At 35.9% G+C, this 24675-nt stretch overlaps 1 protein-coding gene across 2 annotated transcripts in view; it reads right to left on the minus strand.

Annotated features, from left to right (window-relative positions):
• Positions 1 to 24675, minus strand: part of tmem8b (transmembrane protein 8B) — a 667786-nt gene that overhangs the window by 35967 nt on the left and 607144 nt on the right. For both annotated transcript variants that reach the window (XM_039758605.1, XM_039758606.1), the window contains exons 6-8: positions 18717 to 19102; positions 3216 to 3312; positions 229 to 352 (exon numbers count right to left, since the gene is read on the minus strand). In XM_039758605.1, the coding sequence (XP_039614539.1) occupies positions 229 to 352; positions 3216 to 3312; positions 18717 to 19102 (607 nt within the window). The remainder of the gene's footprint in view (positions 1 to 228; positions 353 to 3215; positions 3313 to 18716; positions 19103 to 24675) is intronic.

The raw sequence follows: 24675 nt of genomic DNA on the forward strand, positions 1-24675 counted from the left end.
ATTATATCAAGCTTAATTATGGTACTTACTGTATACAGACTTGGCTAAGAGGAAAGTTATGCATTTTTCCATCTGACTAGAAATCTGATTACCAGTTGAAAAAACATAGCATTTTGAAACTGTACTGTTTTTGAATTTGCTGTGATGTAATTTTAAGATCAGTCCTATACATCAGAACATATCTGACATGCATGTTTACTCTCCCTAGAACTTAATGAGAAGTCTTACCCATGGCCTGTTGCACAGAGAGAATGCAAACTGAGGTACCAAGTTCCAGTCTGTGGGTATGGAATCCTTAATTTGGTGACATTAGTCGAGGAATTAACAGTCAAGACAAATCCTGCCGATGACTCTGACATAGAAAAAAATACATATTACAGTCATTTTGCTAAATTAAATAAAAGCACAGTTAATCAAAATATTACAGCAAGGTATCTAACAAACCATCAAAGTGCTAATCAACATTAAAATACTGCATATTTTTAAATAGGCAAAAAGTGAACAAAAAATAAATTATGTATAGATGTATTGCAATGTATTCATTTTAGTTTGATATTACATAAACAAATTGTAATAATTTATCTTAAATGTTTGTTGCAATTAATATTGTTCCTAAAAAGTTGGTCCACAGACATTGGAACTGATTGTTAGGGCAAGTATGATACGGTTTTAAAGGTTCTTTACTAATATGAAGATATTTTTTTCTTATAATCTCAAACTCCCACATGCAGTAACTACACTAAAATAATCAAGTTTGCATTTTATTTAACAATATCAAAGCCATAAGACTCCTTACTGTGTAATATAGACATTTTAGGTGCATTGCTCCTACAGAATATGATAGCTTCACATCATGTTAGCCACTAAATTTAAATGTTAGAATTCATTTTAGATACCTATAGCACAATCAGGTTTGGAGCATTGTTTGCAAGTCTTGCTTAATAAGTCAGCATTTTTGTGTCCACCTTTAGAACATAAAACCGAAGCAAAATGCTTTAGTAAGCTGTGACATGATTTTTTTAACACTGTGTTGTAGTAAATTTGTGGTAAGTTTTTTTTTTTGTCTGGAATTTTTCATAACTCTTCCTTTGTCTTTTGCTGCTTTTTGTTTTTTAACCTGTCCAAGTGATGTTACACAGCTCAAGCTATACTGGATCTTAGGTGGCCAGTCTAATACTATTAGTGTTTCATGCACAGAGTTCTTCTCCAAGTTGTTCTTAATTGTGCTATTAGGCCATTAATATACTGAAAGTTCAAGTTTTTACCAATTATAAGGTTTTAGCATGATGTCACACAATTTATTTTAACCACACCACCTCCGCAGCTGGTTTCAGACCCCAGACTATGTCAAATGGGCCTACAGACAGGCATCAACGTACTTCTGTCAAATGTTTCTTCTGAAATACTGCATCTAATTTTTTTAATAATCAGATGAAACACAGCATTCTCAAACATGCTTAATGCAATTCATTGATGTGAGAACATGGAGTCTATCCCAGTAGTGCTGCATGCAACTTAGGAAATATCCCAAGCAAGAGAGCATTTCCATAACCTGGCCCAGGGCCAGTTCTACAATACAGGTAAACTAGGTGGTCGTCTTTGGGGGTCAAAGGTTATAGCTGTTGATATACTAACCCACGGATAAGGGGGACTACCACTCCCCAACCCCATCTGTGTCTACCAGCCTCACTGGAATTATAACTTGTGACCCATTTTGGAACAACAAAAACCTGCTCGTAAACATGATATATGTATAGCAATTGCCTTCAAGACTGTGTGGTTTGAATATGACACTTTTACCTTTGCCTAGGGCAGGGGTCCTCAATCCCAGTCCTGGAGAGCCGCAGTGGCTGCAGGTTTTTGTTCTGACCTGGTTGCTTAATTAGAAAGCAATTCTTGCCAATAAAGCACTAACAAGCTATGCAATTAAAATAACTCTGCTATGTCAGGTCATTCTCATATCCTAGATTTTCTTTCCCTTTCTATCATGCAAATGATTTGAAGGCTAAAATGGACGAGTAATTCTCAGTCCTTCACTTTTTTCCAAGTATTTAATTAAACCCAATAGTGCACATAAATACACACAGGTGTAAATGTAAATAAGCTAAATGGAGAAATGCTGCTCTCTCTTGTCATTTGCATGTTATTGATAATAAGGAGCAATTAAAATAGCTGTTTAAGACAAAATTAAGCAATAAGGGCTCAAAATCACTAAAGTGAAGCAGAAGTGTTACTTTAGCAATAAGTGCTTTTTATTAAGCAACTGGGTTGGAGCAAAAACCTGCAGCCACTGCAGCTCTCCAGGACCGTGATTGAGGACCCCTGGCCTAGGGTAACAAAAACATTAGAGCCAACCCTGCCTGAGCCCACATAGCAATAATTTCATGGGGCCAATTTGGGTTTGCCAATCATCCTATGCAGCATCTCTTTGAGGATATGGAAGGAAAAGAAACCCCACAGTGACACAGCAGGGACATGCAAACTCCGCACTGTATGAATGAGCTGGTCCAGGGACTAAATGCAAAACCTGGGGTCCATGAGGCAGCAGGTGCTATCTGCTTGTGAGTTCCTAATAATTAGTGTGTTCCAGTAAATAACACACTAGACTCTAAAATATGTCAGTTCTTCATGATAAATGAAATATATATTGCCTTGCATATTTACTGTATTTTATTTGCTTTTTAATATTTAATATCTAAAATGCAATGGATTGCTCTGAGGGACAGTCTACAAAAAAAAAAAAAAATGGAAACATTTATTAAAAATATGCCCACCCTATTGCCATGTTTTTATAGTATGCATTACTTTCCTTATTATTTTCAGAATATTGACTGTATTTGCAGTTTTAGAAATATTATTTTAAAGGTCATCAAATGCTGCTGCTGTCTTTTGCATTAAGATATTGGAGTTTTGTTTACATCATAATTATGTGATAAAAGATGGAAAATGAAACTGGTACATGTACAAGTGAAGCGAAATACTGCACAGCACAATGACACTTTGAAAAAAAGTATATTCTGACAGTCAAAGCTGTGTAAAAACAACTGCATAAAACTGGTTTCTGGATGAAATGGTGTTCTATATGCAGGCCTTCCTAAGTATTCAAAATCTATAGCTATGACCCACAACCATATTATCAGCATTGAGCAAAAAAATAAATAAAATATTGTACACACCATTCATCTCACATATTAAAGTTACTGTTAAATTCTTACCTGAGGCACAGTTGACTGAGGAATTGTCCATTGAAGTAAGAGGCATCCCATGATTTAGGCAACCAACGACTGTCACATTTTCACCCTTCAAAGAAGACTGCAACATATTTTTTGTTTAATGCACTTATTCAAACTTGAAGTTATTTATGATTTAATTTATATCACATCTAACACATACCAGTCAACAGTATAAATTAAAGTTCTGTACTACTGCCAGAAATGCAAAAAGACTTGACTATACCTTTAAAATCTAAGGCCCAAAACATTAACATTCTAATGACTATAGTAAATAATGCAGTAAGCACCTGAAAAATAAAGAATACATTATCTAGTTTTTTTTTTTTTCACTAAGAAACACACATTCCTAAAAATGCATCTCATATTTAGAAGGCTTATGATTTTTCCTGTTTTTTAAAGGCAAAAAATAACAAATACAATTAAAATTACAGCAATTTATGGCTTACTCATCACCAATTCTATAATGCACTAGTTGTCACAACACATTCAGACACTCTAATGAATATGCAAAGCAGCTTTGAGATAAAATAATATACAAAACTGGAAAAAGGTATAAAGTCTTAAAAAGCTACTTGCATAATAGCAAAACAACATCAACTAAAATTTTGTAAGCAATGAAATACCGTACAGGTGCTCATCATACCCTTTGTTACAAACATCAGCTGGGCTGGTTTTTAAGACTGTTTAAAAAGCTTTGTCATAAAACAGGCTAGGATCCAAAATTCCAAAAAAGCTAACTGGATCAAATGCCTAAATCAGGGGTACTCCACTCCGGTCCTAAAGGTCCGCAGTTGGTGCAGGTTTCCGTTCCAACCAATTTTGTAGTTAGCAGCCAGGCCTAGTAGATAATGAAACTTGGTATTTAATTATATGGTTTGTTAGTGCTTTCATTCTTTCAAGACAAATCTTTATCATGTTGTAGATATTTTATTCTCTGAAAACATTAGCCATACGTATTGTGGTCCTAAACAAATTTGTACCTCTTGGTCCTTCCATTCTCTCTCATTTAATTCAAAACATTGTATTAAGACAGATACTACACAATGCATTTGGACAGGTTTAAATAGAAGCAAATTTGTGGAAGGGCTGGTAGTTTCTTTTGTCATCTGCACCTCATTATGAACTGATGGCTGGTTAAGAAAACAGGTAACAATTAAAACTTTAATGCATCTGTTTTAATCTAAATAGGCAATTAAGGATTCTGAATCGTAACAAACAAGTTAACTTAAACTAAGGCCAAAGAATATGTTGCTTAAGTAGCAATTAAATAAATGGGTTCTAATTAAAAATTAGGTTAAAGCAAAAACCTGCAGGCACTGCAGAGCTCCGGGACTGGAGATGAGTACCCCCGTCTAAACCAAAATACAAAACCAAAAAAAAAATTGGCTAATGGTTTTCAAGCTAACTAACCTTTCATTAGGTGAAGCGAAAATGTATCCAGAGTTTTTTCTGCATTCAAATATACAGCACATTATGTGATTAAATATGGACAAAGCAATAATAAACAACACAGCCACAACCATCAAGAAAATTTCACAAAAAGGCATCAAATAGTCAGTCACAATAATGCTGCGGTGTTGTTGTATCAAAATGGTAAAATAAATGTCAAAAATGTTTCACAATATCCCAAAGTAAAACAAACAAATTCAAGAGCTGTCCAAATGAGAATTCATCACATGCTTGACCATTCACTTTTTCAAAGACAGCAACTTCTATTGTTTACTTACAGATTATGAATCCGGGATGACTTCTTAATACACAAGGTATTTAAAGTTGACTTTAGCCTTATCATGTTGCCCGTTTTAGAGTTTCTATATAATTAAAAAATGCTGTTTTACCTGCTGCATGTATCTTCCACGCTATAAAACACAAATACTCTTATATTTTAAATTCTTGCTTTGCCTTGTACTTTAATTCATTTTTTTACTTGAGCTGGATTTTGACTTCTTTTTTGCAGTTAACCAGTTTTTCGCCTTTTCAATATACTGTGTGGTATATGGCCAGCTTGTCATCCCGGCCAATACCCCCAGGCCGCCAGATGGAGCCCTCTCTGCAGTATGGAGGTGCCCCGAAGACCAGCAGGGAGTCATGGACTATGTAGTTTTTATACAAGACCCTGCTGGATACCACAGGGGCCGCAAGAGGGAGCTACAGGGAGGACCGAAGAATAATTTGTGCCCTATAACCCGGAAGTGTGTCACAGGAAGAGAGACAACAGCAGTGACGTGCTTCCGGGGTGAGAAGAAGGACTTGTACCTGACCCGGAAGTGATAAAGAATCACGTGGACTGGGGATTGGAAACACTTCCGGGTCAGGGAGGATAAAAGGATTGTGGGAGCTCCCAGACGGGGAGCTGAGTTGGGTGGAAGGGTGGCAATGCGTCTGGAAGTGGAGGATTGATTATTATTGTGTATTGGTATTGTTTAATGAGTATAGTGGAGGAGAGGGTGCTTTGTGCACTGTGGTATTTAAATAAAGCCAACATTATTTGGACTTTTATCTGGTGTCTGGAGTCTTTGACAGGGGTTCAAGGGAGCAAAATGGCCCTAATCTGTCACAACTGTTGCAGATGAATAAGTCTTAGCTAACAACTGTGTGTATTTGCAGCTGCCTGTGAAATGAAAATGTGAGGTGCGGCCAGATACTAGTCTCATGTGGGAGGAACAGCCAAAGGAATGGCAATAGCTGTGTTCAAGAGTGTGAAATGACAGATCTCTCCTAGACATGCCAATAAATCACACCCTAAAACAATGAAAGGAACATGAGTCCAAAAATAAAAATCAAGACATGTACACATGTATAAAGTAAGCATATATAACAAAAAGGCTAAGCAAAAAGTTGATTAAACTTCTCAAAGCTAGACAAATCTATCTGCTGCAGAGTATGCCCCAATGCAAAATAAGTAGACTCACAGACAGATATGACAATGGAAGCAATGAACAACCCCTTATGGAGTTTGTGTCAGCATGAGTTTGGCAAAATGCATTGAAGTCAATGGGGAAAGAGGAACTGAACTAGTTTTGATTGGCTTATACTGGTGCCATGGTGTTTTCCTTGTCCCTGAGGGCTAGGGAAGCATCTACCAACTATGCTGAACTGATTATAGTGGTCAAAAATGTGATCTGAGCTGTGAAGTAGCAGAGGTGACCACTTCACAGCCATGTATCAAACAACAAAAGACACAGACGGAACAATAGCAATAAGAAAAAAAATATATATATTAAAAATAACAGGTGTCGTGAGGCTGGCTCGTTCCATTATTTGGAGCAGTTTTTTTGTTTCAGATCTCTGTACAACCCCGTTACCGATGTATGAATCTCTCATGAGGCTGTTGTTGCTTGTTTAGTTAATTTAATCCAAATTCTAACCAAAGTTCAGTAGGTTTAGACAGTACTGTACAGACTCCCATAACCAAAATAGGTTTGCTTTATCATAATGTAAGATCACTATATTCTAGGTACAACCCAGACAGATTCATCACCGCCTGTTGCCCTCATGATTATTAGTTTTTTTTTAATAAGATTCGCTAAAGCGCTTTTTGCATCATATATGATGTGTTCTCTGGTGATCTTGTTTGCCATGTAGACTTACATTTTTTTCAAGTGCCCATGATGCTTTGCAAGGCCTATTTGTAGCAATTTCTACAAATATCATACTTTCACACTACTTACTCTTCTTGTATTCAGCTATTTAAGAGCTTTGACATTACATACAAATTTTTCTATGCTTCCCTTAGACTAGGTATGTGGAGCCCGAGCAATGGTTGAAGCCCAGGGACATCCTCCCCACTAAGTCCACCCCCGATGTCACCCATAAAATAAAATCCAATTACAATTTCAAACCACCTTAAGCATAATAAATAAGAACTAGCACAAAGAAAGCCATTCTGTCCCCCAGTGTCAATTTTCTCTGTACTGATCTTACAGCTGGCTTCTAATGCTGGGAGTAATAATGATGATTGTTGCTCCATATAGTGTATTTCCACCAATTTGGAGTAAAAGCTTACAATAGAATAAATTGAACTGTAGTAAAAAAGAATTTTGAAAAATAAACAATCACTTTAATTTGAAGTATGATGGCTGTGGTGAGCCTAAACTATGAGCTTGTAATTTCTGCTGAACATAAATTTCTGTTTCGAATGGCAAGACTGTCTTTTCACTTTTGCACTTAGGTGATATGCTGTTTTATGATCTGGAGCTAATTCTTCCTTCTTGCATAGTTTTGATGTTGTTTGTAAGATGTAAAATAAAGTAAAATAAACACAACTGATTATTTGCTCATGTAAGCTGCTACTCATTGCAGCTGGCCAAAATGTTCACCAAATACTTAGGCCATAGTCAAAAAATACAAGAACATACAAATGATTTGCACGGATAACTAGTGTGAATAAATCTATCCACCCTTATTTTGAAACCTGCATTTTCCATTTCAGAGCTAAACATATGGAACATATCCCTGAAAAAACTGGCGCAAGGCAGAAGCCAACACTGGATAATAATGACTATCCATCACTTTAGCAACATTTGTAAAATGTTTTGTCCAGTATATAAAGGGTGAAGAGTGTTTATTATATTCTTATATCAAATATAAACTAGAAACATGCAAAATGTTTGGTTGAGTGGCAAGAATTTTTACATTAGGCAGAAGTGTGACGTCTCCTCCACAAAAAAAAAATCTTAAGCATTAGAATCAACTTTGGAAAAAGGAACGTGTATTTAGTTCAGCTAGTTAAGCCATTTGCTTGAATTTTACCACAAACATAACACAGCTCCATTTTCAAAACCAGCCTGAGGATGCCAGGGCAACAACAACATTAATGTGATTTTTATATTTTTTATTGTTATTTTATTATTGTATTTTTGTTATTTACCCCCTGTAGTATGTATTGAGGGCCAAAAAAAAATCTGATCTAATTTGTTTATGGGGATTTGAGATAAAAATATTTATGACCTGACCTTTGGGTGATGCTTTATAAGATGAGCCTATATGTTAGTAGGATTGCCATCTTTTTAAAATTACAATGTTTAACATTTAAATTAAATACTTATTAGAATATATTTGAATGTGAGTGAAATTTCCAGGGACTACATTTGTTAAAATTGCTATTTAGGGTACTTTTTAACAAAAGACTGTTAACATACTGTTTTAATGTACCAGGGTACTTTTTGTCAAGTCGAGTCACTTATGTTAAACAAGCAAAACATGCGGGACACTGTTCAGCTCTCAGATGCTGATAAGAATTCCATGTTTATTACACATCAAGGAAAAACATCCTGTGATGCTTCACTTTTCTTTATTATTTTAAGAGCTTAAGTACAGCTCCAAACTAGATTAACATTTCATTAGACATAATGTAGACAATAAGAGGGGCAAATGATGTACCTGCCAAATGTGTGTGAACACTACAGCTTAATGTGACAGCTGACTTTACCTGCTTTTTTTAACTGCACAAAATTGTCAATTGTCCACTGAATGCAACAAGTGAAAACAGACCTATTATGCTAAGTCTATTCCTCTTCAGTTTCTCATTGGCTACATTCTTTTGTATACAGTACATCAAGAATCTGAAGTTACTTTTGCCTAAGGTATAATCAGCAATTGGCTGCTCCTAAAAGATGGGATGATTGGTTCTATACGTCCTGTGAGTTCCCAGATGGGATCTCCACCAAAGGGATGTTTCCATCCAGTGTACTGGGGTAATATCTGGCTCCAAGAGGATGTTTCACACCTTACTTCCATTACATTGGTATCCTGACTGGGAAAAGGAATACCAACCAACCTAGTCAGGATGCTAGTCCATTCACGTCCTCCATCACACTGCTGGGTCCAATTCTGGGTTGTAGATGACTTGAGACTATACCAGCAGCACTGAGCATAAGGAAGGAGACAATTCTTGACATAGCATCTGCCCTATAGAGGCCCCCCTCATGCTCACTGTAGCCATTTTGTGATTTTCAGTCAACCTTTGTTTTTTGGGGATGTGTGAAGAAAAATCTGAGTACCTATAGGAAAACCCACAGGTATATGTACAAAGTCCACATGGACAACATACAGGCACATGATTCAAAACTGGGATACTTGATCCATGAGATCAAGGCAGAGTACAGACTAATGATAACTCTAATAAACTTTAAATTGAAAATGTTTTACTGTGACAACTATTATGTCACCGAAAGCTCTAAAAACTACAGATATGAAAGTTCCAATAGGGACATTTTTAAGGCATAGGTATTACCAATACACAGTTGACAGCCAACATTTCAGTTCAGTTTTCTTTTGTATATAAAAACTGTCAAAATGTGACATGGCAGATGATAGGTCCACAGCGCATTTAATAGTAAACTGAAAATTGGTCAAAAGGGTAAAAAAACGGAACAGAGATGATTTTGCTGATCTGTCATAAAAGTGAAGAGAAGCTAAAGTTGGCAATAAAGGCTTGGATTGATGGAAAACCTTGCAGTAATAGCTGATGAGTTTGCAGCAATGAAGGTTTTAAGATTTGGGGAAAATGTGCCTGTTTTTAAGTACAATGTATCTGCTACAGACAAATAATGAGATGGAAGTAATGATAATAATGTTAGGTTTAGAGAAATTAAATCAACCAGAAGGGAATATAACACTTTGTTATATGCTTATGTGGATTTCGCCTTTTTTCTGTATTTTGTTTTAATCGCCTTGTCTTTAATTTGTTAGTTCATTTTAATTTGGATTGCTTTTGAAGATTTTGGACTAGTTTACTGCAGTCATCCGTAATAGTTAATTACATAATTAAGGTTTATGTTGACTGCCCTCAGGTACTGTATTTAGATCATGATACAGCACCTGAAGGTATAAGTACCTCAGTTTGCCCCTCTTCAAATACAGCGGCATTAGTTAGCTTTCATTTCACTGTGTCTTTTGTGCCCATCTTTGAAATTTTGTTAATTGCAACTTGGTGTGGTATTTGAAGATCTTTTGACAATTTGGTATTCAATTTTCTGTTTTTTGACATCTGACTGGGTTAAGTAGTTTGTATTTTTATCTTTTGAATTTTTTTATATTCTTACTGATTTTAATTAGAAACAGACAAAATTCCATACAGTCAAGACAAATTTAACAAATCATAGCAAAATTCAACCCCCACCCAAGAGAAAGAGAGAGGAGCCAGCAACCGCAGCCACTCTATAAAAGAAGAAGGAATGGAAGGGTATCCTTTCCCCGAAATGGAAGTTTATTCTAAAATGTTATTGATTAGATTCTGCCATATTTTAGTTTTGAACGGATCCTCTAAGTGAGAATTTGTTTTTTCCAATTTCAAGAAGTACAGCAGGGGCGGCTCTAGGCTCGTGGCGGCCCTGGACTTAGAAAGAATCGGTGGCTCCTTCACCCGCCAATGTCAATATGGTATCTTATGTACGGCGGATGGCCACGTCTGTTGCGGACACTGCATAGCCGCCACGTGCTCACGACTCAAGCGTTTAACTTATGATAAAGCTCAGTATTGCTCCTTCCTGTGACGCAATGAAAGCCTTCTAAGCCGTCTTTCTCTTTCGTTTCGAATAACCAGATTCGTGTACTCAAAATCTCTTAAGTTTGCTTAGAATGGGTATGCGAATGTCTTGTGTCCCCTATCCGACCAGATATTCACTATGACTATTGTGCTAACACTAATACTTTATTAAAACCAGGTGAAACATTAACTTGTAAGACAACTCGCCCACTTGAACTAGCTTCACTTGAGCTGTCAGCTGTGTCGTTATTTTCTCTTTCTGTTTTATATTCGACATATATTGGCTTGGCGGCCCTGTGCAGGTGCATAGTTTGCACATGCCTAAGGCCGCCCCTGAGTATAGAACATTTGTCACTCACTAACTTAAGAGTGGTGGGCTAGGATTCTTCCAGTTGAGCAAGATAAGTCTATGTACTAGTAGTGTAGTAAACAAATTACAGTTTGTTTGTCCTCCACTTTAAGGCCATTTGGGAGTACAGCAAACACAGCTATTAATGGGTTAGAAGTGATTGTGACACCAAGGCTGTCTGACAGGCATGCAAAGATTTTTGTCCAAAATGTTGTTAATTTGGTACATGCCCAAAACATATGGCCTAGTGAGGCTGGAACTCAATTGCAATGTTCACAGGCTGAATCTTGCCCTGGAAACATTTTGAACAATTTTAAACAAGATAAATATGCTAGATAAAATATTTTAAGTTAAATGACAGAGTGCTTTGCACATATAGAGCTCAAGTGCATTCTGTGCATGGCTGCCTTCCACTCACTACCTTTCCCTCCTTAGGCTTGTCGTATGATTTACCTTTTTTTTTCAATCTTGATTTATTGTGTTCATAAAAAAAAACTTAACAATTTGAAATCACATCAGTTTTTTTCCTCTGGTGCCTCTTGACACACTTGTCTGAGAAAACCTCCACATATGATATGCCATTCAGCTCATCCTGATGATGTCAAGTTATGCTAGATGTGGGCTGTCATATTAGCCTATCTGAAGGTCAGCGATTGCAAATAATGATGCTATTTCTAAATTTTGAATTTAGGGATCTAGTATTCCATTGACTTCTATCAGAAAGTGAAAAATGACAAATTACTATTACAATCAATAATGTTAAGACAATGTTTAGTTTATTAAGTACTTCTACCTCATGAAGTAAATCATTATATTTCTTACAAATACGTTAATTTAGACTTTGCTTTTTGTATTTTTATATCGTTAATAAATCTGATCCTTTTGAAATATTTAGTGTCATTTTTGTGTTTTTGTTTGAATATTTGTATACCCTTTTCCTTTTTTGCTTTGTATTACTTAAACCCTTCTCCATTTTCATTGTTATATTTTGAATTAATAGCATAATGTTTTTTAGGTTGACATTTTGATTAATTTCTTTATTTCCATTAATTGAATGACGAGAATTTAACTCAACGGTTTCCCTTTAATTCTGGACTAACTGACTTGGCCTGCTATCACTGTGACCCTCTTCAAGGAGAGCCAGTTTCAGATGATAAGCTGTGAGTGATGAGAGGTTTCCCTCTCCTTTAGTATTTTGAGTGGCAAATCATAATACATACAGTATACGTTAACAAGTGCTTAGTTGATTTCTGCAAGAAGGAAAAGGCAAAGAAAACTTTTCAAAATGTCAGGAAAAAAACTAGCACTTCTGAATGGCCAGCTCCTCTAATTTTTAAACCCAAATTTGTTACAAAACACTGATAATTTAAAAAACATAACAAACATATGAAACTTGGCCAAACATATTTCCAAAATTGTTATTTCCTTTACTTGAAACACATGTAATTATATCCAACAAAAACAGCTTCATGTCCTGCCAAACATTAATCATCTGACCCAACCCCTTTTACAGAATTAAAATCTAGAAGCAGGGCAGACTAATGGAGCACCTAGTTATTATACGCAAAGGAATGATTAATCAACAAATACTTACACTTTAATACAGGCATTTACATACATATTATTATACAAATAGCTCATAAAACAAGTAATAATTGTGTTTTGAGATTAATCATATTGTAGTGGCAAATATAACTGAGTGTCATTTGCATAACAGTGAAAAGAAATGTGTTGTTTTTTGAAAAATCAAACCTAAACGTAGCATTTACGAGGGACATTCAAAAGGTTTTCACACTTTTTTTTTTGTTGGAAATGGTGAAGGCTGGAAGAGAAGTAATTGGGCATTAAAAAGTTGGTATGATGCTAGGAAAAGTTGATGAAATTTGCTTTTGAAATTCTTAATAAATAGAGTTAAAAAAAAGTGTGGAAACTTTTTGAACGTCCTTTGTACAAAGAGAACAAGGCCGCGTCCAAAATGAAACCCAGAGGAACCCCATGTATGATATGGACTGAAAATGAAGAAACCAATCCTCAGTGAAAAATTCTCATCCCTTAGGTAGGAACTACACAACTCTAAGGCGTCGCCTTGAATATCAACCACATTCATACGACAATCCAAGAGAACTGAGTGATCGATGGTATCAAAGACTGCATTTTGGTCCAGCAAAATCAAAACAGCACAACATCCAGTATCAACAGACAATTATAAGTCATTGGACACCTTAAGGAGGGCTGATGCTGTACTATTGTGTACCCTGAAACATGACTGATAAGCCTTGAAAATGTCATATTAAATTAAGAACAAAGAAAGCTGAGAAAGAATAACTTTTTCCAGTATTCAATACACTGGATAAAAATGGCACTTTAGATATGGGCTTAAAACGATGAGGAATTGAGGGATCTAAAGTAGGCTTTTTTATATGAGGCTCCACTGCAGCATCCTCAAAATAACAAGGATTGATACCATTACTAAACATCTATTGATTATGAAGAGAATACTACTATTTGTATTCTATCTGTCATAAGTCGTGAGAGACTAATGTCAACTGGTCCGCTTCATATGTAACACTACATCAGTTAAACAGGGAAGAGACACATACATTCCTCAAAGGAAAATCAAAACTTGAAAATTGGTAAAACAGCAGAGCGAAATGAGAATATGCTAAAAGAATGGCAGAAAAGAGGAGACATAGTCAATGACATACTGTAAGCAGCAAACAGCAATGTAGAAAAAGAACATTACGATAATGTTGAAATTCACACTATGTCTTTGGGACTGATGAAAGATCAGACCAAAAGCTAATGGCATGAAGCATTGATAGTGAAGAAGAGGACTAGAGTACACCGAGAATGGATCAGACAGTACAAGTAAGTGAAAGACCAAATTGAAATTCAGATGTAGTCAGTGCAAGGCAGCATAACATTTACAGCAGAATGGACATGAAGACTGAGACACATCTGGGGCAAAGAATGGTATACATGAGAAATAAGTCATCCCAAAAAATGCCAGGAGCAATGTCGTCAAAGCATATCCTATTTTTCAACAATGTGGAAAATTTTATATGTTTAGATTACAAAGGTCAGAATCTAGAACTGATGGCACATACAGTATCAGTGCTAAAAGAGTGGGGTTTGGTGCTGCCTGTGTTATCAAAGGTTTTATTTTACAAACTGCCATGATCAAGGTTTTAGTGGCACTGGGATATCAAATGCTCCTTTTTATGTAGGTTAAATTTGCATTACAGTAAAAAAAGCTTAAAGAAAATGCAGCGCCCATTTTAAACAGACTTAATATTCTGAGACCATTTCAAAACTTTGCACAAAGCACATAAACGGCCAGAAGCAATCAAGCATCATCAACCCTCACTTCATAATTTTCACATTAAGGTAACCTTGCAATCAAAATCTGAGTGAAATTTATACAGAATAATGACAAGCGTTATCATCCAGAGACATCGGAATGTGTCCTATTATGCATGTGCTTTTATTGTTTTATTGAGTCTATTGTGATGCTGTTTGCTTTGAAAGGTGCAGTAGAGAATATAGATTGAATGATTTGTGATGTTTCCAGTGTCCTTATTCTAGGGAACTTTAACCATGCTAATGTAAGAAAAGTTTTTTTCCTGAAATACAAACTGAAAATAAGAGTTGTAACTAGAAACAAGTAAACATTGGGACTATGTTACTGCACTGTGTCTGAGACGTACAGCCTGCAAACCAGTTACGGAAACACTAAGGCAATGGACAGCTGCAAATATTAGGGGACACACACTGCAATATGTTTAAAGACACCTTTTGTAACATTTATTAAGTTAACTGACACGGAGTTATCTTACACATATTTTTGTGAGTGTGTGTGCAAATCTCATAAATCAGTCTCTGTACAAAACAATAGGTCCCTGTGGAGATATAAATACACTTTGTGAAACAAAAAGGCAGGGTTTTTAAAGAAAGAGAGGCAGCGATTTGAATTCCAAACTTCACTAAATAGAGAACACACTGAATTTAGGAACAGTGTAGAAAATTAAATAAGCCCCAATGACAGGTAAGGTTCCAGGGAAGGACTTTCATTAAAAAATGAGTACAAGGAGGAAACTTATTAACTTGTTAACTGCAGGTGCAAACCAAGCAACCAATGGTGGTGCAGTTGTAGCGCTGCTGCCTTGCAGTTAGGAGACCCGGGTTCGCTTCCCAGGTCCTCCCTGCGTGGAGTTTGCATGTTCTCCCCGTGTCTGTGTGGGTTTCCTCCCACAGTCCAAAGACATACAGTTTAGGTGGATTGGCGATTCTAAATTGGCCCTGGTGTTTGGGTGTGTTTGTGTGTGTCCTGCGGTGGGTTGGCACCCTGCCCAGGATTGGTTCCTGCCTTGTGCCCTGTGTTTGGATTCAGTGGGTTGGGAAATGGATGGATGGATAAAGTACTAGGGTGTTGTACCATGTTAGCCATTATGAATATAGTGAAACATCTTGCCTGAAGAAGGGGCCTGAGCTGCCTTGAAAGCTTGCATATTGTAATCTTTTTAGTTAGCCAATAAAAGGTGTCATTTTGCTTGACTTTTCAAGACAAACTAAAAAAAGTCTACTAAAGGTCAGACTTACAAAACAAAATGTAGCAGCTAATGCAGTGAGACAATTAGAAGGGTGCATCTCTAGCCATTGTTTGTCATTCAGGGACATGATATAAGATGGCTTTTCAGCATACAAAACAGCATTACCTGGCTTGATTTTCATAAGGATGCAAATATTCTGGACTAGTAAGCTTGTATATACCACTAAAGATATTTTAATCTTTTACTTAAGTCGGCAGAAGGTCTGAAAAAAAATAACTGTTCCAGTGACATTCACTGCAATAGGCAGTATTTGGCAATCATTGGAACAGAATTAAACAGATTTGCCTTTGGAACAACATACAGAGATTATTTTACATCTGCAAAGTTTGTGTTAAAGTTTTGAATCATCAAAAAGTAAACAGTAAGCATAAAAAATTCCATCTTCTTTATATATCTAGAATATGTGTTGCAACATTTTTGAATGCTATTTCCTCTCAGTTTTGCATATATTTTATTGAATGAAAAAAGTTAAAAGATGCAGAATATTACAAGTCATAACCAATAAAAAAATTAATACATTTATTAGTCTAATTTAGCCTTATTATAAATGATCCATACTATCAGCATTTCCCATGACTAGAAAATGGATCTGTTTGTTAGCTGTGAACAATTCAAGAAAAAAAAAAAATATAAAATCCATAAATTACTTTTAGTAAGCACTGTGTTTTTTTATTTTTTTTCCCTTGGATTATGCTAGTTGCATTTGTAAAGCTGTAAGGCTGACTGCACACTGAATACTTTTTACGTCATGCGTGTAAGTCCAAGGCTTGTAGAACAGATTTAAATACAATGATCAGACTCTCCTGCAGAAAATGTGTACTTGACACAAATTTACTAAAATGAATTTTTAATACTCCTCCTTAAGGAAATTAGAGCAAGTGAAGCAATGCTACATTGGTCTAATAGAACTGCCAGAAATTAACATTTATGCCTACTTACTGAGACATTTTTGATGGTACTAACCTGTGTGACATGCTGTAAATGGCATAGAATATTGAATTTTGAAAATATCAATAAAAGAACTGCTAATTAATTTCAAATGGGACATTCAATTGTATTAGAGTACACATTTTATAATCCGCCTTCAAGAGAATTGCTTAATCTGTTGTTAAATTACATATTTATTACAGCTGATTTCTTTTATATTTGTAATTGATGGTATTGACTTATTAGTAATTGCCAAGGCAGACTGATGCACATTATCTTTTTGTGGATGTTCATTTCCATTAATTACTGTTTACTAGAGTCTTTACAGGTTAGACTGCACAGGAGGATGGATTTGGCTATGATTTTTCATTAATCAGATTGCTCAGTCTTATCCAACTGTGCCTACTACTAGGGTGTGTTACCGTGTTAGCCATTATGAATGTAGTGAAAAGTCAAGCAAAATGACACCTTTTATTGGCTAACTAAAAAGATTACAATATGCAAGCTTTCGAGGCAACTCAGGCCCCTTCTTCAGGCAAGATGTATTCTAACTGTGCATAGAAATCCTTCCATTTACTATTTATTTAAAGTTGAGGTAAACTTTTGGTCAGTTCAGAAACAATTTCATACAGCAACGGCTTCTAAAACTGTAGCATTGCTGGTCACTGAGGATAAAGTTTTTAGTTACGACTGATACATCAAATGGAGAGCAATTTGCCACCACTGTAAACAGTTTGCTCATTTTTGCTAGAGTTTTACCTCACTTAATCATTTGTTTAGCAATAAGAACTGCTAAGCCAGAGTGCCATTTATAAATTATACCTCAGTATTTGACACAATTGTACTATTAAAGATGAACGCCAACCTCCTAGACTTGGGACTTAGTGTGTTGTGCTCACTGCTCTATTCCATTTTCATTTTATATTTATATTCTGTCATTATATTTGCTGATTACACCATCACCATAGGTTTGATTACCAGCAGTTAGAAGACAATTATTGTTGATATATATAGACATATATATATATATATATATAACACGCACACAACCATTTACAAGTATAATATATTAATGTTTATGATAGAAATCAATACCTTTCTTTATCAAGATACCATGATTTAAAAGTACAGCCAGGACATTACTTGTATTTCTAATGGCTGTTACTGTTTGAAATGACTATATTTTTAATTTATTATTCACATTTGACTGCAATACCCCATTTTCAGCGGCCATTCTTTCAGTTTCCTGTTGGTAAACTTCCTTACTTTATTCTTTATTAGTCATTTTAAATGCTATTTGAGTTTTAGACAAACCTTTGTAATTGCATTAGTTCCTGTTATTCTGTTTACTTGGGTTGCCAAGTCCAGGTATTCCTGAAGTATTAAATATATTATATATAATATTCTGAACTGAAATTATCTTTGAACCAAACTTCAATTGATATGTTATCATACTGATGATATACAGTATATCCATTCATCCATTATCCAACATTGTTATCATTTAAGATTCTAATTCTTATTTAACTAAATGTATGTTTAAGAAGTTCAAATCAGTGATTCAAAGTTTCAGCAAATTTAGTAAAACCTCATTACTTACTCTTGTATATCCATCCATCCATCCATTATCCAACCTGCTATATCCTAACTACAGGGTCACAGGGGGTCTGCTGGAGCCGACAAAGGGCGCAAGGCAGGAAACAAACCCTGGGCAGGGCGCCAGCCCATTGCAGGGTGTGCAAACACACACACCAAGCACAATTTAGAATCGCCAATGCACCTAACCTGCATGTCTTTGGACTGTGGGAGGAAACCGGAGTACCCAAAGGAAACCCACACAGACACGGGGAGAACATGCAAACTCCACGCAGGGATGACCCAGAAGGCAAACCCTGGTCTCCTAACTACGAGGCAGCAGTGCTACCCACTGTACCACCGTGCTGCCCGACATACAGTATATTCTGTGTCATATTCACCAAAATAACTTACAAGATGAAAATATTGTACATTACCCTTATTTTTACAGCCATGGAAGGTTAACTAGTAAGTGTGATTGTGCACACCCCACCATAATGTTAACAATCATGAACAGATAATTTTATACTCACCAAATTCAGCTTTAACTCCAGGTTCAGTACTCCTCCACTATCAAGGACAGGCATGAGATTAATGGCAAACACGGCTGCCCTGTCAGGAGGGATAGATATGTTGGGTCCAAAAAATATATAAAAATGAACAGAAAAAGTATCCAGTTCATTTCGAAGAGTTGGCCTTATAGGCCAGCATTTGTTTAAATCATGATTCAAAGACAGATGCATGACATTTTCCTCAGTTATGAAAGTGGGGCCATCTGTGACATTTTGTGGTGTAGCCGGTAAGACAGAAGAAGGCAGAGAGTCACTAAGCGATAAACCCATCGGCATGTTGAAAGACTGGGGCATATTAAGTGCTGAATTTGGAAGAGTACTTTTGGAAGCACTGCTCTTGGAACAATCTGAAAAATATTAGGGAAAGAAAAGGGAAACAAAATGTTACTGAAGTTTAAATAGATTATTTTGGTATTCTGTTGGCAGAGAAGCAAAGAATCTTCATTTAAAAAAGCTTGATCTAAGAATCAAAGATATCAAACTTTGAAAAGTCTGTGCCATGATATCAAGAAAAGTTGTTCAAGTTGTTATTTAATAAATTTGAAGTTCACTATCAGAACCTTAAATATTAACAACATAACTCAATACATTTTATAGTTTACAGGCAACAATATGAGGATAATTTGAAGTACATGAGAAAGTGAATTCAAATCAGTCTGATAATCTCTAGAGAATTTCATATCATGACTCAAAATAAGTAACAATTTATTTATTGGTGCTATAACATAATTTTAATTAGTAACATTATATAGATTGCCTACTCCCACATATTGTTCATTCCATCAGAAAACAAAAAACACAAAATTTAACAAAAGAAGAATTCATCCCCCACACATAAAAGACAGATGAGAGACGATAGATAAAAGCTTTTTCACCCCATATGAATGCTTATTCTAAATTCTAGTAAGTCTTACCATATTTTAAAAAGATTTGGACAGATCCTCTAAGTGAGAAGTAAACTCTTTCCAATTTCACATAATATTTAACGTCAGTTACCCAATGAGATATAAAAGGTGGGTTGGGATTCTAGTATTTTCTAGTAGTATGGCATAGGCAATTACAGTAAATTTGTCTGTTAATGGGTTAAGAGTTGATTGTGACACCAAAGGTGTTTGATAAGCATTCAAAGATTTTTGTCCAAAATTATGTTAATATGGTGCACTTCCAAAACATGAGGCCCAGGAAGGCTGGAGCTTGACTGCAACACTTGCAAGTTAGATCTTTCCTGGGATACATTTTGGACAATTTTAAGCAAGATAACTACATTGGTAAATTGAATTACTGCGCGTTTTGTGCATATAAAGCTAGAGTGTATTGTACATATGACTGACTTCCACTCCTTATATATGGGAGCGTGCCTTGCAATGGATGAGGCCAAGTCTGAGGCTGTTATTATCTTATTATTTGGCAGGTGCCTTTATCCTAGGCGACTTGCACTATTTTTTGAGATGCAATTGGTTACATTTCTGTTGATTTTCCAAATGGAGCCCAGGCAGGTAACTCGAGCTGCTCCTGGTTACACAATGTTAGAAGTAGGGTTTGAACCCATAACCGCTGGGTTTGAAGTCTAAAGCCTTAACCACTGCACCACACTTCCTGCAAGCGGTGTAGTAAGGCTGTTTCCTCTTTTGTGCCCAGTGCTACTAGAATGGGCTCTGACCCCAGCAAGTCAGTTTGAGAAGGGTTTGTTACATTATTAAAAGATTGAATTGAGTCTCCCATGATATACAGATCTGGAAACGGATAGATGGATGGATGGATGGATGGATAAGTTAAGTCTTTAAAAATAACAAATAGCACCGTAGATAGATATTTGGATTCATGTTACTTTTGTTCCATATGTGCACCAATGTAACAGAATTATAAAATAACTAAAACTCCTGCCCTGTCTTTCTCCATAACCTTAAGTGTTCTCTTAGCTCATACATGCATTTGTTATTTTCATAAATTGAGTGTGAAAAGTCAGTGTTAAGCCAAGTAATTATAATTTCTACATGGTATCATCAACACATGAAAAAAATAGGATTCCATCCATCCATCCATTTTCCAACCCGCTGAACCCAAACACAGCGTCACGGGGGTCTACTGGAGCCAATCCCAGCCAACACAGGGCACAAGGCAGGAACCAATCCCAGGCAGGGTGCCAACCCACCGTAGATATGATTCACATGATATAAATAATTAACAGTATTTTAAATCAGCATTTAGACCGTTTCATTGATAGTCTAACACTTGAAATCGGTCAAGTGAGGGATTATTACAAATGATATTCAAAAATGTGACCCACGCTAAACATTGCTATATAATTTGCAAGCAAATGAAGTGCTGACATGAAGTAGAAGTGGGTTGAGGTAGAGTCCTTAGTCTCCACACCAGGCTTCTCTTCAGAATATGTCCATGCACTGTCAAATTCATGGAGGCACATAACAAGGTGTAAAATTAAACCTGCATTTCAGTGTTTTTGGCTACATACCCATCTTTTGAGTTAAGTATGAATAAAGCATTAATACAGTATGCAGTGTAGCAGACCACTTTATGATAATTTGTCAGTTGCTGAAATGCCTACACATGCATGCTACAGATATCATGAGAAATGCAGATGGACTCAATGCAATTTAGTACACCACTGTAAGAGGCAAGGGAAAACATTGGAAACAATGGCTGACACATTGTTAAACTAAAAACAGTTCAAAGTCTATAAAATATCAAACGTATATCCAAAATATCCAATCTGTTAGCTAGCCACCATCTTGATAGAACTAAATAATTAAATTTTTCATATTTCTTACATGTATCCTTATCTTCTAAACGCCCCCTGCCAAAACACATAGTGCTCAGGAATGGGGACTTTTTTGTTTAATTTCTACTTTATCAAGAGCACATAATTAGGATCTGTCACAGGCGCGTCAGTAGTTTTAGCTATTATCATGGGTTTAGCTTCCACTTTGAACATCGTGTGAGACGTATCTGACTGTAAAGTCAAAAACCAGAAGTTGTCCCCTGTGATGATTTGTGTGAGTTGTACTTGGATATCAAATTGAAGAGGAGGGTACGAGGGGGGCTTTCAAAGATCATGAGCTGTACGATAGCCCGCACAAACAACAGCTCCACTGGTCTGTCATATTTGTATGGAAAGGAGTTGTCACTTTTCGCCAATTTCTAAGAAGTCCAACAAGTGGTATTTTTTCTTTTTATAACAGTTAAAATAACTTCTGGTGCATTAATGTTTTTCATCAAAGATAACTTAAAAAAATAAAACCAAAATATTTCCAAAACTAGCCCAAAGTACAAGTTTTCACGCAGTCCACTTTGCATGAAAAAAAAATGTTAATTTGGAGACACTGCAGTAAATGAGAGAGTGCATGAATTGTTCAGAGTAATGAGACTTTGAATAGGAAGTGCCTACCTTCAGCAGGAGGCTGAAACTGAAATCAATTCCACCTTACTTTTCTGTATAGGGATTACATGTTCTCCCAATGTCCGTATGTATCTCCCAATGTCCATATGTTTCTCAAAGTACTCTTTATTCATAACAAAGACATGCAGATTAAAGTGATTTGATTCTCTAAATTGTTCCAGTATGAAGGCAGCTGAGCGAGTTCTCTCATGGACCAGCACTGTCTCCAAGGGTAGATTATGCATTACCCAGAATAAACATGGGCTCCAGCTCATCTCAACCCTCAAATACTGTATGTGCATTCAGGTAATGTACACCTGGAAGACAACAGGTTAATATCTTTTTTCCTGGTTGATTGTCAGAAACCCATTAATACATAGTTACAAAAATCATGGCAGGCCCAGCTACCAAATTTCAGCTCTACTCAGCTATCTCAACATAATCACAATTCAAGAAAATGCTATTCTAGTGCTGTCAGAGGCAGCTTTGGTTTGTTAATTAATTGTTAATAAGGAACTCTACAAATAAATGCATTCACTGGCACATTTATTATTTACAAAATTGCATTGTGTGATTTCTAATAATATGTCTTACTATAACAATGTGTGTGTCAAATTATTGTAAATTCACTGACATTTTTCACTCAGAGCTAATAATTTTCAGAAAAGATTTGCCTTACAATAAATACATTACAGGCTCTTTGATGTTCTTCAAGCATAACCATTGTTAATGGCTACACGATTTTAGAAAACCTTTTAATTTCTAGGATAAATAAAATTAGCTCAAGCTTTAGAGCCTTTAGTTACAAAATCTATGAACACTGGATGGATCTGTGAAGGAACATGACGGAAAATCCATTAGTCTCTGCATCTAAAACATTACTTAAATTTTTTTCTCTAACTATGCTTTTGTTAAACTTATTGGTGCAAATTTTCAGGTTGCTTTTGTATTGATGATATATTATTTCTCCCATTTGTCATTTTGACTATTATATCTATACACTGATACTAAACCTGGGTGAGTGTCATTACCAGTCATGTCGTTTCCCAGTGGAAGAAGTCCTCAGTTCAGTTGGTGGAAGCGGCTAATAATACTAATTACTGTATATGTCTCACTCTGTCTCTCTTAAGACTGAATCTGAAATTTACTAAACTGTTTCTGATTAAAAGTATACTGAACCACAAGGCTAAGAACATGTAACAGTCAAGTGATAATAACTCTTTGTTCCTATAACTATTATATAACTTATTAAAAGGAAGGTACAAACAACTGTTTGCAGGCAACCTAATATGGATGGGGTGGCTAGAGGGGAGAATCAACTCTGATTTTGAAAACTGCAGGTTTAGCTGGCACCAAGATCATCTCTGTAGCAGAATGAGGTGATGTGATGGGAGCAGACTGTAAGAATGACAACATAATCAGATTCTTTTAAACACAGGTAACTTTTGCCCATCTACTACTAAAGAGGTTTAATTCCCTTAGCATCTCAGAGCTGGAAATCCTCTTTATTCAACAGCTGCTAAGATTTTTTTTATTCTTATGAGTCATTCTTTAGGTAGCCATTATAAAACAGCTATTGTAAGTGTATAAATATTTTATTAACTATGCAATTAACAATAATAAATCGTCATTTAAAACAGACACATGGAATATGTAATTGTCAGCTTTCTTTATTGTCATTGTGTTAAAAAGGAGTATAATACAGTATGTTTTATAATATGCAAACTGTTAAAAATGGATGCCTAATCCAAAGTGTAACCAAAGTATGAATTAGGTTAGGATGAGAACTTAAGAGTCTTATGAAATCACAGCAATTTCCTGAATTTCACACATTTTCTCATAAATAAAAGAAGAAAAATCTCATGTATATTTGTGAAATTATTAACCACAATTTATGCACATATTCAAATAGTGCATTACTGATAAAGGATTATTCTGTTAGCTTTCATTGAGGCAATTACTATGAATTTGATATAAAACTTTTCAGTGAGGTATTTCAAACATTACATAAATGAATTTCAATATTTATGTTTGTATACCAAACATTTTACATAATATAAACTGAAATCTATTAAAACTACTGTAAATGACAGTAAATATTGCAAACTAGACAAAATGCCATAATGTGTACTTTAAGCTCACAAAGGTATATATCTCTATTATAATAAAAAAATCTTGGGTCGAGACGTGATCTTCTCGGAAGACACTTTGTCGTCCCACGACAGACACCTTAATGTCCTGTGAGAGACATTTTAACGTCCCGCGAGATAAGGCCGTGAGACAAAAGTACAGCTGCTGTACAGGCTTTTAAATGATTGACGTGCAGCGCAACAAGCAGAACAAGCAGCTTGGTAGCAGCAAGCCAGCAGCTGATCTGTCTAAATCTCCTTAGCGTGTGTTCAGCGCCCCCTTCACAACGCGAGTAGCAGAGATGCGAAGTGGCTGGCACATAGCACGCCCCTTGAAGGGGTGGGCGAGCAAAGCAGGTAGGGGGCAAAGCCCCCTAATATTAACATAAAAAAT

The sequence above is a fragment of the Polypterus senegalus genome, chromosome 7 (assembly GCF_016835505.1).
Source record: "Polypterus senegalus isolate Bchr_013 chromosome 7, ASM1683550v1, whole genome shotgun sequence".
In the NCBI taxonomy this organism is placed as follows: Eukaryota; Metazoa; Chordata; class Cladistia; order Polypteriformes; family Polypteridae; genus Polypterus; species Polypterus senegalus.